Source organism: Oncorhynchus nerka, linkage group LG4 (assembly GCF_034236695.1).
Source record: "Oncorhynchus nerka isolate Pitt River linkage group LG4, Oner_Uvic_2.0, whole genome shotgun sequence".
Lineage (NCBI taxonomy): Eukaryota > Metazoa > Chordata > Actinopteri > Salmoniformes > Salmonidae > Oncorhynchus > Oncorhynchus nerka.
This window is the reverse complement of record NC_088399.1, coordinates 63,605,826-63,620,581: the sequence shown is the minus strand read 5'-3', so window position 1 is coordinate 63,620,581 and position 14,756 is coordinate 63,605,826. Positions and strand designations below refer to the sequence as shown.

Below are 14,756 nucleotides of genomic sequence, written 5' to 3'. Positions count from 1 at the left end.
TCATTTGGCCATGTAATGTACCTTCACTTGTGTCTTCTGCTCTCAGACATGAGAATAGGCCAGAACACATTGGTTTTTGCAATGACTGCTGCCATCTAGTGATCAATGTCGTCATGGCAAGAACTTCACTGTTGAAAATAATTGTCACTAATTATAGTGACAGCCTATCATCCTCCTTTTGAATCATCACACGGGTCCACTGTAATTGCTCAAAACAGACACAGAGTGAGTGTTAAAGACCTCTCTCTCTCTTTATTTGTAGACAGTTCAAAGTTTTCTTTTCTTCCAAAATAAACAGAGCGAGAAACAACCACCTCACAATTGTAGGGGGGTGAAAGAACATGACTAAGAACAAAAGCAAAACAAGAAACCCCAGTGGTAGAAACATGCTCCAAAGTTTTGTGACTGTAAACTTTTTTCAACCGTGCCTTTTCTCCTTACAGCTGTCACATTCTTGTTTGAGTAGTTTGTCATTATTACCAATATCCAACTTTCTCAAGTGACTTCAAGTAAATGCAACAACTATTTGGTCTGAGTGCCCACTCAAATAAATAACTGATCACACGTACAAATTCTAAATTCTCAACAACAAAAAAAGCTTGATTTCTTAACTAAATCACAAAATCAGTTTAGGACCTCTGCTAAACGCACTATGAGCAAGGAAATGGTCACTACAATCTTCTTCCCAAATCAGATTCAGCTAAATTGAAGACAAAAAAACAAACATTTCAGCTGCCAAAATGTTAAAAGGCCAAGTTGTTAAAATAAAGCGTGATTTTGTGCCATAAAGCATTGGTACTGCAATGCTATGGGAATCAGACCCGGGGGACACAAGGACAGCATTTAACCACCCCACTGAACCTTACTAAGATACCATCTAGAAAAATACATTTTTTCCACAGTTAAAATGAAGCCTCAAAATATAGTCATTGTGCATTACTCTGTGTCAAGTCTGTAGACTTGACACATCCTGGACATATCCAATTGACAGAGAACAAAACGAGGGAAGAATCTGTTTGCGTGTGGGCAATGCTGAGATGTCCTCACAATTTATTTGCAGATTGGTCACAAGATAGAAACAGGTCATTTACAGAGTGAAACGCAGGAAAAAGTTAGCTCACTGAAACCATTTGTGTACCATGGACACCCCTCTCAGGCTGTAGAAGTACATGCGTATGTTGCAGTCTTGATGCTCTTCAGTTTCTTCATGTATACTGAACCAAGGTGCTTTACAACGCAGAATTACTTCAAACGCCTGCATCAACAAGATGAGAAACTAAGCAGGGCTGCGTTTACTGTGCGAGGCCATGCCCCTCTCTCTCTCTCTCACACACACGCGCTTTACCTTCTAACTCCTTGTCATAAAACAACTAAATGAAAAACAGCCTGTCCACACCTTTACTTTCTCCCCACATTTGGGGATTCCTTAAAATTCTTCTTTACAAAAGAAAAATAGATATTTATATATTCGTACATAGTATATACACAAAGCGTGGAGAGAAAGACATAGTCCAGAACTCTGGGATCATCTCGTACTATCTATCCTCCTCGCTTTCTAGAGCTTGTAGAGATCCTGCCATCTTGAGGTCCTTCCATCTTTCAAGAGCCAGTAGAGATCCTGCCATCTTTCTAGAGTCAGTAGGGATCCTGCCATCTTTCAAGAGCCAGTAGAGATCCTGCCATCTTTCTAGAGCCAGTAGAGATCCTGCCATCTTGAGATCCTGCCATCTTTCTAGAGCCAGTAGAGATCCTGCCATCTTGAGATCCTGCCATCTTTCTAGAGCCAGTAAAGATCCTGCCATCTTGAGATCCTGCCATCTTTCTAGAGCCAGTAGTGATCCTGCCATCTTTCTAGAGCCAGTAGGGATCCTGCCATCTTTCTAGAGCCAGTAGGGATCCTGCCATCGGCTCTTTAACCTACGAGACAACGCATCATCTATGTCAACCCTCTAGGTTTCTAGAGCAATGAAAAAACCCAGTCTCTCTCCATCCACTCTTTCTGTTGGGACTGGATTCTCTCAACACATCCCCATCTTTTTTAATTCCGGGTCAGTTCTGACTATAGTCTGACCCGCCTGCAGCTCTGTTGGCAGTCCTGCTCTGTCCTGTCTGGGGTTCGTGGGCTCAATGCCCATCCCTCTGGAGCTTTCAGTCCGAGTCACTGGTGTCAGAGGAGGACGAGGAAGAAGATGAGGAAGAGTCTGAGCTGGAGCTGCTGGCGCTGAGGCGAGACGCTACGGCGTGGGGCTCCACTGCACTGGGCTTCTCTGCTGAGAGAGAGAAACCCATAGACACAAGGTCAAATACTTGGAATATAATGTTGAGAAGACAACCCACACATTTTGCAAAGACCTGAGCTGATCTCTTTCATGAAGTACTATGAAGGTGGATAGGGCCATACATTAGAGAAAATGTATTTTGAATACATTTTGGCTTGTAGTTCCACATCTCTGTGAATGCTCAGAAAGTATACTGAACAAAAATATGAAATGCAACAATTTCAAAGATTTTAGAGATACATTTCACATAAGGAAGTCGGGCAATTTAAATGAATTCATTAGGCCCTATTCTATGGATTTAATGACTTATTTACAGATAGATATGCATATGTTGGTCAGATACCTTCAAAACCAAATCTGAAAACGGGACAATATCTGGTGTGACCACCATTTGCCTCATGCAGTGAGACATCTCCTTCACATAGAGTTGATCAGGCTGTTGCTTGTGGCCTGTTGTCCCACTTCTCTTCAATTACTATGTGTTGTTGCTGGATATTGGTGGGAAATGGATCATGCTGTCATACACGTTGATCCAGAGCATCCCAAACATGTCTGGTGACTATGCAGGCCATGGAAGAACTAGGACATTTTCAGCTTCCAGGAATTGCGTACAGATCCATACAAAAAGGAGCCGTGCATTATCATGCTGAAACATGGGGTGATGAATGGCATGACAATGACCTCGTCGCGGTATCTCTGCGCATTCAAATTCCCTCCGATAAAATGCAATTGTGTTCGTTGTCAGCTTATGCCTGTCCATACCAATCTAAACTTGAGACATCTGTGGCATTGTGTTGTGTGACAAACTGCACATTTTAGAGTGGCATTTTATTGTCCCCAGCACAAGGTGCACCTGTGTAATGATCATGCTCTTAAAACAGCTTCTTGATAATCCATCCACCTGACAGGTGTGGCGTATCTTGGCAAAGGAGAAATCCTCACTAACAGGAATGTAAACAAATTTGTGCACAAAAATTGAGATAAATAAGCTTTTTGTGCTCATGGAACAGTTCTGGGATCTTTTATTTCAGCTCATGAAACACGGGACGTACACTTTACATGATTGTGTTTATATTTTTGTTCAGTATAGTTGTCATGTCTCATGTGTCTATTCTTTGGGCACTGATGCAGATTTATTCCGACTCACCTTTGGTTTTCTGAGGCTTCTTGCCAGAGTTGAGCTGCCCGCTGACATCCAGCAACCTCTGCTCCAGTTCCAACTGCTTCTCCAGAGCCAACTCCTCCCGGGACTTCCCTGTTCCACCTTTCTTCCCTACAAACAGAGAGGAGACCAGGGGGTTAGATGATGCAATGTCTGCATCCACCAACCGATCCAAATAAACAGAGACTAAGTCACTATGATGCTACCCAGTGAAACCCTTGAAATTTGTATGACATTTGCGTGAAATGGTGACAGAAAGGCCCATCAGGGACACTTAACAGGGACCAGAGAACATTGGAGGGGGGGCTACACACGAAAGCTCCCTCACCATAGGGCTTGCGAGGCTTCTTGCGGAGGCAGGTCATGACGTAACGTTCCAGCTCGCGCAGTGTGGACGGCTTGAGCGTCTCAAAGTCGATCTCGATCTCCTCTGGGTTGGTGTCGCGCAGCGAAGGCTCGCGTGCCTGGATGATGTGAACCACGCGGCCCAGCTTCTCCCCGGGCAGCTTGTTGATGTCCAGGCTGAGCTGGCGCTTCTCATCGTAGCTCATGGGCGACACCTCGTCCTCCTCCTCGGAGTCGTAGTGGGGGAGCATGGCGGCAGCACTCATCTGGTGCATGCTGAGCGTCACTGCCTGAGACTTCTTGGAGGACCTGAGCGTGAGAGTGTGATTTAATGATTCAATCCTGAAGGTGAACATTTTGCTTTTGTCAGGAATAGATTTTGGGAATGGTTATAGTACGGAGTAAATAAATCATATCATGACAGAGATGTTAAAATCGATAGACACCGCTTGCCAGTAGAGGGAACTCACTTGCTCTTGTTGCTCTTCTTGCCAGTGCTCCTCTTGCCCTGTGTGGAGCCCCCTTTGCTGCTCTTGGGTGTCTTCGGCATCTTGGTGACCTTGGGCATTTTAGCCGGCCGGATGGGTATATCCTCTTCGACTGGTACCCGGCTTCCCCGATGCTTCTCGGGCTTCTTCTTCTTCTTCTTGTCCTTCTTCTCTTTCTTCCTCTTAGGCTTGACGATGGGGCCCTGGGAGAGTGCTGCCAGTTGCTCATGAACTGCTTTCAGCTGATGGGACCATGGAGAGGACACGGTCAGTGACTGTTGTGGAAAACACTTCCAGCTCAGGTTTACATAAATACTTTTGTATTTAAAAACAAATGTAAATATATATATACTGTGCATCTTTTTTTAAATGTTTTATTACCTGCACTTTCTTGATTTTTCTGACAACTACATTATTGAAGAAAAATGTATTACTACAACAGATATGTGGTCGTCTCATCTAGCTGGTTTAAGATGACAGCACTAAGAGTAAGTCACTCTGGATAAGAGCGCCTGCTAAATGACTAAAATGTTGTGATGTAACGTAGTCTGAATGTTGATGTGTGTGTGTGTGGTGTGGCGGTGGGCGCAGGGCCGGGTCAGTCTACCTGTGTACACACCTGTTCCTGCAGCTCGGCCAGGCGGTGTGCTCGCTCCTCCTCGCTGTCCGAGCTGGGGCTGCTGTCGCTCTCGCTGCTGGGGTCGCTCTCAGACGAGGACGAGGAGGAAGAGGAAGAAGATGAGGAGCGCCCACCCATGGAAGCGGGAGGGGCCGCAGGCTCGTCGGGCATCTTGGCAAAGCAGAACTCAAAGACGTCCTGGACAGAAAGAGAGGGAGGCATCAGATCAGTGCACTCAGATGTACCAGCCTACTGCTCAAAGGCATTAACAAAACTCAGCCAAGAAAAGACACATCTCCGTGCTTAAAATGTGTTTTGACCCGTACCTGTAGTTTGCGTGCCATGGCTACCACGTCATGGTCTGGAGGGTTGTACTTGTAGCAGTTAGAGTACATTATCCTCACGTCGCCGGCAAACTGCTGGGCGTCCCGGTACTCTCGACTGTCCATTTTCCTCTGCAGAGGGAGATGGGAGGAGGTTAACGTCACAGAATGACTGACAGTCTACCTTCATGGTGCTTGATGCAGATGTGTGGCGGAGCACAGGGGGCTGCTGGCTCATAGTCATGGCCAGAACAGAGCAAATAGAACAGGAATCAAACACCTGGAAACCACGTTTGATGTATTTGATACCGTTCCACTAATGCTGCTCCAGACATTACCACCAGCCCCGCCCTCCCCAATAAGGTGCCAGCGACCTCCTGTGGTGGCGAGGCATGTACCTTGATGGTGCTGAGGTCCATGGGCTGCTTGATGATGTCGTGGTAGTCGTGTAGGCCCAGCATGGAGGCGTCTACTGGTTTGTAGAAAGGCCAGGCGTACGCCGCGTGTTTCTTGGACAGCAGCTCTTTGAGAATCCCGTTGCAGTACCGAAGCTGCTGGCCCAGTTTGCCGCGCCGCACCGGCTGGAGTTGCACAGAATCCGGTAGGTCCTTTTTCGGCGGCTTGATAGGGCGCCCGCTGACTCCCCTCCTCCCTGCAGGTGCTTTGGCGCCCGCCATGCCTCTGCCGCGGCCCATACCAATACCCATCCCCATGCCGAGCCCCAGGCCATGGCCTACCCCCAGCGAGGTGAGTGTCAACGGGGAGTCGGGCCCGCCGGCCATGCCCATGCCAATCCCGCCAACGCCCACGGTGATGGGCATGGCCATGGTGGTGGGGGTGGTGGTGTCTGCTTTCCGCTTCACTCCCTTTTTCTGTTGGGAGACAGAGAGACAGGGGCTCTTGTCATTGGCTGAAAGCTTACCATTTCGGATAACAGAACAAGAAAATAACAAAACAAAGAAACCACACACAAAAAGAAAAGACCATGTCAGATGATGTCGCTAATTTCCGGCTAACATTGTTGCAGTAGGTACTCTAAAGTAGCACAAACGGTTGCATGGCCATCAGGTAAATTGTATAACAACTTTGTAGTTTAGGGGTAAGTGAACACTGCACCTTGGCTGTGGGCTGTGTGGGGGGTAAGCTTAGCATAGCAGGAGTACTGTGGAGGGTGAGAGGTAGGCTCTTGGCCAGGAGCGTCTGTGGGGGGGTGGAGAGCAGCGACTCTGGGGTGTCTGGCGTGGGGGGAGAGTACGCGGACTGGGACACTGCCGGGACCTGGTGAGCAGTCGTCACTCCTCCTGGTACTGAGGCAAATGAAGAGGGGAAAAAAGTGGTTACGCGTGGGAGTTTACACATATTCATGTGGTCCTGTGTTGCCGAGTTGGTAAAACCTAGCGCTTGTAACATCAAGGATTGAGGTTTTGACTCCCGATGGAGCCGCCCATAAGAAAAATGTATGCATCACTAGGTCGCTTCAGATTTTTTTTTAAACATCTGCTAAATGGCATATTATATGATATATAGATTGATAGATATACATGTAGATATTATTCATATTCACATTATCTGACAGAAGGAGTCAATATCAAACACATTTCCCCAAAATAGCCACACACAAAAAGAATCACTCTCAAACACATTCATTAACCACACACACAGAGTCACACCCCCCCTGGTGCTCACCTGTGGCCCTGCGTCCTCTGCCTGGCTTGCCCGGTTTTCCCCGTGGTGGAGGAGGGGGCAGTTCTATCTCCTCCTGGGGCATCTGGGCAACCTTCTGAAGGAAAGCTTTCTCCAGGGACTGGGCCATCAGAACAATATCATCTGTTGGCTGGGAGACAGTCACCATGGAAAAGTGTTACCCGGCTGGAGATTACATGTAGGGCACATCACTTCTCAAAATAGGATGTGAGATCAACGTCATCTCTATCAGATAGGTGATATCTTTAGACAGTTTATAAGAGTGGGTTTATTAGTGCCGTAGCTCTGACACTTTCCGGAGATAAATATAAAATATAATGTAAATAGATAATACGATGTTGAGCTTTTTAAACTCAAATGGCGTTTTGACGCCCCCTAGTGTCCAGCCAGTAGCCGCTGGTCAATGGCTCATTTATGACAGTGAAAATGTTAACTGTGGTTACAGCATTTGTCTCACACACACACACACACACACCTTATTGTAGATGTAGCAGTTGGTGAACATGGTGTTGAAGTCCTGCATGCACTCGCTGGCGCTGCGGTAGTAGTTGCTCTCCAGGCGCCGCTTGATGGTCCCCATGTCCATGGGCTGTTTGATGATCTTGTGATAGTCCTGAGGCAGAGAGGAGCACGTTTACTTAACGCTGCCGTGCTAATAATACATACACAGAGCTCTCCACGCCTATTCAGCGCTGTATTGTCTGGAATCTTGGAAGAAAGGCTTTTAGAAAACTTTTGAAAAGCTCCCAACCTAACACAAGAATATTCTCAATACCTTAGTTCTATTTAGGTCTGAAAACTGAGACATCCTAATATGCAAATAGGATTAAATGATTTGAATATCTATCGAGAAATATCTGCTGTCCGTCTGAGTTTGGCTAAGGTACAATGTGACTGGGCTCTCTGGAACAGTGGCTTGCAGGGACACTCACAGGCAGGCTGAGCTTGGAGGCGTCCACAGGCTCCTGGAAGGGCCATGCGAAGTGGTGCCTCCACAGGTACTTCATCATGGCTCTCTGGAGGAACTGCAGCTGGTTGGTGGCGCGGCCCTGCCGGTTCGTGTCGTACACTAGGGGCCGTGGTGACCCAGAGGGGGGAGCTTGCCCATGGGGGAGCAACGGCGGGCCCTCGAATCCCTCGAACAGCAGTGACGGTTTCCGGATGCGCTTTCCGGGGCCCGGCAGGCCCTGCTCCATCGCCATGATGCCATGCAGGCCTACGTCGACCCCGCCCAGGGAGCTGTTGACGGAAAGGGAGGAGGGAATAAGCATAGAGCAACGGGGCAGGTGGAGAAAGGAGAAGGTATTGGATGACGCAGCAGCCCTCATTGAACAAGCCTTCTACTTAGGTAGCCCACTCAAAGTCTTAAATAACAGGTTAGCATAAAATATCCAGTCAATAGTGACTAATGCCCCCTCTCACCATGATTCAGTTTCAATTGAGCTTTGAGTCACAACTGCCTCATTGGCATTGACAGAAACTAGAGGATTAGCCAGACTACCAGTACTGTGACAGACTGTAGAAAATATGATATATATATATGGGTGTGGTTTCAGGAGTTCTTGGACAGCTGGCCTCAGGCAGGCATTTATGAGGTTCACCAAGTAGCCAAAAAGCTTACGCAATACACCATGACAAGGATGCACGGGTATATTTAGCTTTGAGCAGTTTGCATTGTTACACCACAAACCCTTTGACTGTTGAAACCTTTCTGTTGGCTGTGGTTTAATGCCCCTGGCTGATAATAGCTGTGGGTTGGAAGTAGTCTCAATAGAAACAGTGTTATCTGTTGAAACTGTGATAAGAGCCCGGCTGGACATACACAGCAACAGTTATACTCATACCAAACAGTGACATAACATGTTACATACAAGCAGCCTGTTAAATGAAACGGTGGATTTAATGGTATGCAGTGACCATTATACTGGTGATATGATCCCATTGTCCTGCCATTAAACACCCAGAGGCTTAGAGGGAAGCAATGATATAGAAATGGGGGAAGACAACACCTCCATGCTTGTAACTGCCCATTTCTCATCTCCCTGGCAACAAAGCTAACGACTCGATTCCATTGGCTGGAAGGTTATAAAACATGTTAACTAGACCCCCCCCCCAACAAAGTAGAAGTCCAAGTCCAGAGTCAATTGTGGTTTGTGCATCTAGCATTGTGATACAGATACAACGCGTGTTTTAACAGGAATCATAAAGAGTGCTCAAGAGTGCAGTGATCAAGTCACTCAGATCACAGGTGACCCTACCTAACCCTGTTTAAATGCACCATTGACAGAATTGAGCTGATTTATTTACATACAACGTAACTGAATGAGTTTATATAGACTAGTAAAACTGTGCAAAAAGCTTGTATTCATGTTCCATTCCTTGTGAACATTAGCTATGTGTATTGGAAAGGTGCACTGTTAGTTGCCACTCTAGGTCTCTTCATAATTGCTACCAGGAATTAACTTTCTCTATAGGGACAATCTAAAATAATATGGAAAAGTTGCCAGTGATGCAACTAGGTGACATGTCTTGTGCTTGCATAAGATAGGGAACAGGGCCTGGTCCTCCGAAGACAGGAAAGTAGGGGTTAAATGTTTACGATCAATCCCCACTACTCAAATTCTCAAGATGAACTGACCAATTTTGAAAAAGTTCATATCAAAGAGGCCATTACCAACCATTCTATACTGTAGGCTGTGTCTACATGTCCCCTTCAATCAGACTAGATCAGTAGAGCTGCATCTACCTCATAAGTGAAGACCAGATGAGACTACTCGACCAGAATTGTATATTTCACCTGTAACTTACTTACCTTGACACAAACAAATAACTGATGCAAACCGTGCCCATTACGTAACCTACTTGGAAGCCACGCTGTAGTGACTTGCTCCGTTACAAACTCTACAAAATGAAGTTTTTCTTCAAGAAACTCTGAAACATGGGTTTTGTAGCCTATGCTGACCATGACAATCCAAGTCACAGATATTCCTTCTACTTGTAGCTTAATATCAGCTGGTATTCAAATGATACAAGTTGGAAAACACATTTGACACTTAGTGTACTTTATTATAAAAGTAAAAAACATTAAAATACATTTACATCACTGACACTTGTCAGCAACACAAACATCAACACGAGCTACGTTGCCTTTAAAAATACATGTTTGGGAAAGGGAAGACCGTACTAACCACAGAACATTATCAAATTTACATTTTACCCTGACGGTTACAAAAAAAGTAGAGGTCTATTAACATTTTCCAGGTTTGGTGAGTAGAAAGGTAGTGAGTAGATGTTGAGGCCACTGCAAGGACCTGATGGGAAACTATTCCCATCCAACAGTTAGATACTTGACTTGCACATGCTGATAAAATAAACAAACATTGCAATGGCCCGGCGTTAGGCTGAAATGATATGACGGCTAAATGATCAGCACTATCCATAACCGTAATTCAGCCATGACATGTAACGTTTACCACCCTGTTTGCCAAATATATCCCTCCCAATCCAAATACAGGAGAACGAGACTCGCCAAATACTTCAACCCAGTAGCTACCAACCCAGCTTACCTCGTCTACCAAACCAGAATCACCGCTACGTTAGTTAATTATACTCAAATACATTGGTGATGCAGTAAGTAGATACATTAGCAAGTAACTTACTGTTATGTGACTACCAAAACAGCTCAGTTAACCTAGTTGGCTTTCACTCGAGACGAGCTTTCAATGGCTAACAATCATGGCTATACTATATACGTATATCCATTAGTTTGCCAACTTCGAGTTAACGGAAATAGTTAAGTAACAAAGTAGACCTCCCGACGAGCATTGACCGTCTGCTAGTTAGAAGCCTAGCCTTAAGTTAGCTAACTAACTTAACTGACCCAGCAAACTTATCCCATGGTAGCCAGTTACTGAGCAATAATATACCCACCAAACAATCACAATGTGAGAGAACTTCGCTTAACATTCACCCAGCCATTAACCATGAGGAAGAGAAAATAGAAAGCAATAGACAGTTATGCTCGAGTAAATCCAGTTTAGCGATATCACCAACTAACGTTAGTTCGCTTGTTATCATGCCAGATGGGCTAGGCAATCCTACTATCGCAAGGACTAGCTACCCGAGACGCTGGGAAGATGGCGTCGGTGCAGTACGATTTAAACGACAGGCGTCCCAAATAATTATTGTTCTATTTTGCAGATTGACGAGTGGTCACATCCTGACAATTGTCCAATATCGTTTTTTGTTGCAAAATTATACAAACGCTCTATACCGACTGAGAAGTCTTGGTTTTAACACGTTCGGTGAACATGTCGGTAATCAGAAAGCATCTGTTTATAAGTGAATACTATTCCTAATGCAACAATATGCTTTCACATCGCAAACCTAAATTAAATTAGTCCGATCGGTACCTGTCATGGGGCGGGTTTATGGCCGTCTCCATCGCGATGGATCCGGATTCTGTTTAAATACCAATATTCAAGTTCCTGTTTTGCCCGTCCTTTCCTCCAGGCCCCACAGAATCCAACTGATCACTGCTTCAGCGAAATGGCACCTCGCGTCTATGCCCGACAATTTATAGACCAACCACGCATTCTATTGGATACGGAATGTAAGACTACGCCCTATGATTTTCTATTCGCAGTTGAACATGTCATCCAAAGTAACCACACCTCCAAACACCATTTGTTTTCCTATATGCTTCCCATCCAACCTATTCGCATATTGTTATTATCAATCAAACTACATTCGCAATATTACTGGCTAGACCTCCCAGCACTCAAAATGTGTACTTTGATTGGTTATTTTACGTAGTCTATTACGAAAATGCGACATCCAACAACCCGCCCTTTCGCTTATCAAATTACATTACGTCAGCGTGGGCAAAGCAACGATAATGATTGGTCGTTGAAACTCCAGCGCGAACTTCCAGAGTAAACAGATAGCAAGTCATTGGTTAGCGAGTTCACTGACACGTATCTATCAGATGCTAAACGTAGGCCGAGCGCTTAAAAACACATTTCTTTCCGAGTAGCCGCATTTGGGTTGTGTTGACGGAGCGCCATCTTGAAGTGCACACGAGCTTGTCTGTGCATACATGAGATGGTGTCACAAAGTGTACAAGTAATACCACAGCCTGCGTTGGATCAAAAGGGCGATGATCATAACGCCTAGTTTCAAACCACGTGCTGTCTGACCTAAACTACATATTTTACCAGGAATAATTATTTCTGACTACAAGAAAGGCTACCATTATCCGAGGCCTACTAATGTCAGAACTCAACCAAGGCCTGACATACCATTAATAGCACAACAGTTGGACACAATAGCTTAACTCACACTGAAGCCGAGGTTTTAAATGTCTTAGGGAGGATAAAGGAAACTAAGCTAAAGTGGCAAAGGAAATTACCCTCCATTGAATGACACAGCAATTCTCAACTCTTGCTGAAATAGTTATCAAATCAGATAAGAATTTCGGATACACACAACCACTTAAAAATTACTATAAGAGGACATTCTAGCAAAAGGTCACATCTGTTAAGAATTTTAGAGAAAAGTTGCTCAACTTCAATAACACCCAAGTAGGCCGCATTCACGATTTGAACAGTCCAACTAAATCATAACTATAAACCTTACAAATCTTCGACATTAGTTGTCCAGAGAAAACCCTAAACGTTAGTTATATCTACATTTAACATACACAACTAAATCCCCAAACATTTCCTATCATACCAAGATACTCATTCGACGAAGTCCACGTGCAACAAACTAGATTATACTGAATTATCAGCAAAATGCCAACCTTCGACAAAAAGAAACTCGTAAAGGTAGTTTTAAATCTCTACAAAATGGTTCCCAAACGATAATACCCATCCCCCACACCAAGGTTACACGTTCTCTTCAATGTCACTCCACTAAATCCTCGCGATTTTCAATATATACGGACGAAGAGTATACATTTCAAAGCTTCTAAATACAATGAAACTTGAAATAAAACATATATTAATGTGTCTTAATCTTGACTAAATACCTACAAAAAAAAAAAGAGTTTGCTAATTGACTCCCAGGGTTACATCAAATTAAACTATTAAAAATCTCAATTTGTAAATCCATTATGCAAAGTCAAAACTTTACTTCAAATTTCTCCTTGTCCTCCATCACGATACTTTTTTTTTTCAACACATTTCCCTCAAACATGTCCGACTTCTTCATCATTCTTTGGGTGGGGGAAGGGAAGTCATGTGATGAATAAACTCATGGCAAAATGCTTGCCAAAAAGTTGTAGGCTACACACTCACTGCCACAGGGGAGAAAAAAAAATGGATATATCCAGAAATGGTCATCTTGCCGTTACAAATCATATTCTTTGTCCACATGTTGCTGTATAAAAGTTAATTCGACCATATTGTTGATAACTTGGCGAAATCCTGAACAAAGGGCACGCTTTCGGGTATCAAAGCGTTGCTCCAATTGGACAAACCCAAACCACGTGGTGCGTATTGGATTGATTGATTTCCTTGACAAAACTGCAGCAATCCATGCAAGCGGACAATATAAAATCCCAGCATCGACACGACCCTTATATTTGTTATACCTGCAGGTCTTCTCTTCACAACGTTTATATTTTGGTTGCCAGCATAGTGGATTCCACTCCGACAGCAAAAGCAAGCTGCTGCGCATGCGTAGAATATGGGCGAGCCAGTGGAAAGTGGGATATATTGCCTCTATACAGAGTAGACACTGTTCTAGGGTCAGTTTTCCATTTGGAGAAGGCAGAGAAGTTTCGTTAGGACCTGGAGTTGGTATCTGATTCTAGATCTGTGGTCACTCATGCAACTTCTACCTTCAGCTCTTATGAAGATTATTATCAGAAGAATAGTATTTGTAATGTATTGAAAATGTAAAATAAAATGTTTGAAAGAAGGAAAAGTAGAATTAAAGTAACAGTAGGCTAAACATCAGGTAATTTGGGAAAATGATTGTGGATAGTTGTGCAATGATCATATAGTATACTGGGAATTTATTTAATCTCCAAACTACAAAGAAACGTTCATTATTATCTTGCCGCAACCTCACTTCTTATAGCATATAAGGTCAGTAGGCCTATGCACCACACACTGACATATTTGGGGGATATTATGGCCAACTTGAGGTGGCCATCGCTGTGTAGTTAATGATCTAATCAGGCTTCCAACAGAGAACAAGCTGTCCTTTGTGCATTCTAAGGACCTGACAAATGCTGCTGAAGTTGTATGCTCACACCCCACCCTCAGTTCACAGCGCTCACTCAAGAGGAAGACGTCTCTGAGTCACCAAAGCATTCGGTGGATGAGCCCTGTTACATGATGATTTGGCCAGCAGGGGAAGTGGTTGCTAGGAAAGCTCTCTCCACCATGACTGGAGAGCCATCCTTGGCAACATCCCCCTTGACAACTGACAACGCAATCAGAGTGGTGTGGAAATACAAGGGAAGGTACAATATGGCTCGCCAGTTCATGGCTATGGAAAATTATTTTCTCATTTGCATTTGTTGAGCGAGACATTCTATGTATACCATGAACAATTAGCATTATGGCATAAAATGTTATGACTTGATTGAATACCTAATAAAACTTGGGATAGGCCTTCTAACTCTATTTATTTGGTCCCTCAGCTCCCTAAATGTTAAATAGCATAACCCATTTTGCAGCTCTAAACAGAGCCTAACTATCTCCTTACTGGGACTAAAGAGAGTATACCAGGACAGCTGATATCAACTGCCTGTACGTCAGAGGCCGGTGGGAGGAGCTATGGGAGGACAGGCTCATTGTAATGGCTGGATTGGAATTCACGGAG

General features: G+C 44.4%; 1 protein-coding gene across 3 annotated transcripts; it reads right to left on the bottom strand.

The window, feature by feature from the left end:
* Window positions 1-1,011: 1,011 nt before the first annotated feature.
* On the bottom strand, window positions 1,012-13,583 carry LOC115128388 (bromodomain-containing protein 2-like). Of its 3 annotated transcripts, none has more exons than XM_029658200.2 (12): window positions 11,333-13,583; window positions 7,853-8,159; window positions 7,396-7,533; window positions 6,903-7,050; window positions 6,333-6,523; window positions 5,615-6,088; window positions 5,220-5,348; window positions 4,882-5,091; window positions 4,257-4,516; window positions 3,770-4,095; window positions 3,427-3,552; window positions 1,012-2,270 (listed from the first exon to the last, which is right to left on the bottom strand). In XM_029658200.2, exons 1-12 carry the CDS (start codon window positions 11,362-11,364, stop codon window positions 2,149-2,151), a joined length of 2,463 nt encoding a protein of 820 aa, XP_029514060.1. In that variant the 5' UTR covers window positions 11,365-13,583; the 3' UTR covers window positions 1,012-2,148. The 3 variants fall into 3 exon arrangements, with proteins under 3 accessions (XP_029514060.1, XP_029514062.1, XP_029514061.1); XM_029658202.2 differs by having other exon boundaries at window positions 13,056-13,583; XM_029658201.2 differs by having other exon boundaries at window positions 4,894-5,091; window positions 11,333-13,582.
* Between the last annotated feature and the right edge of the window lie 1,173 nt (window positions 13,584-14,756).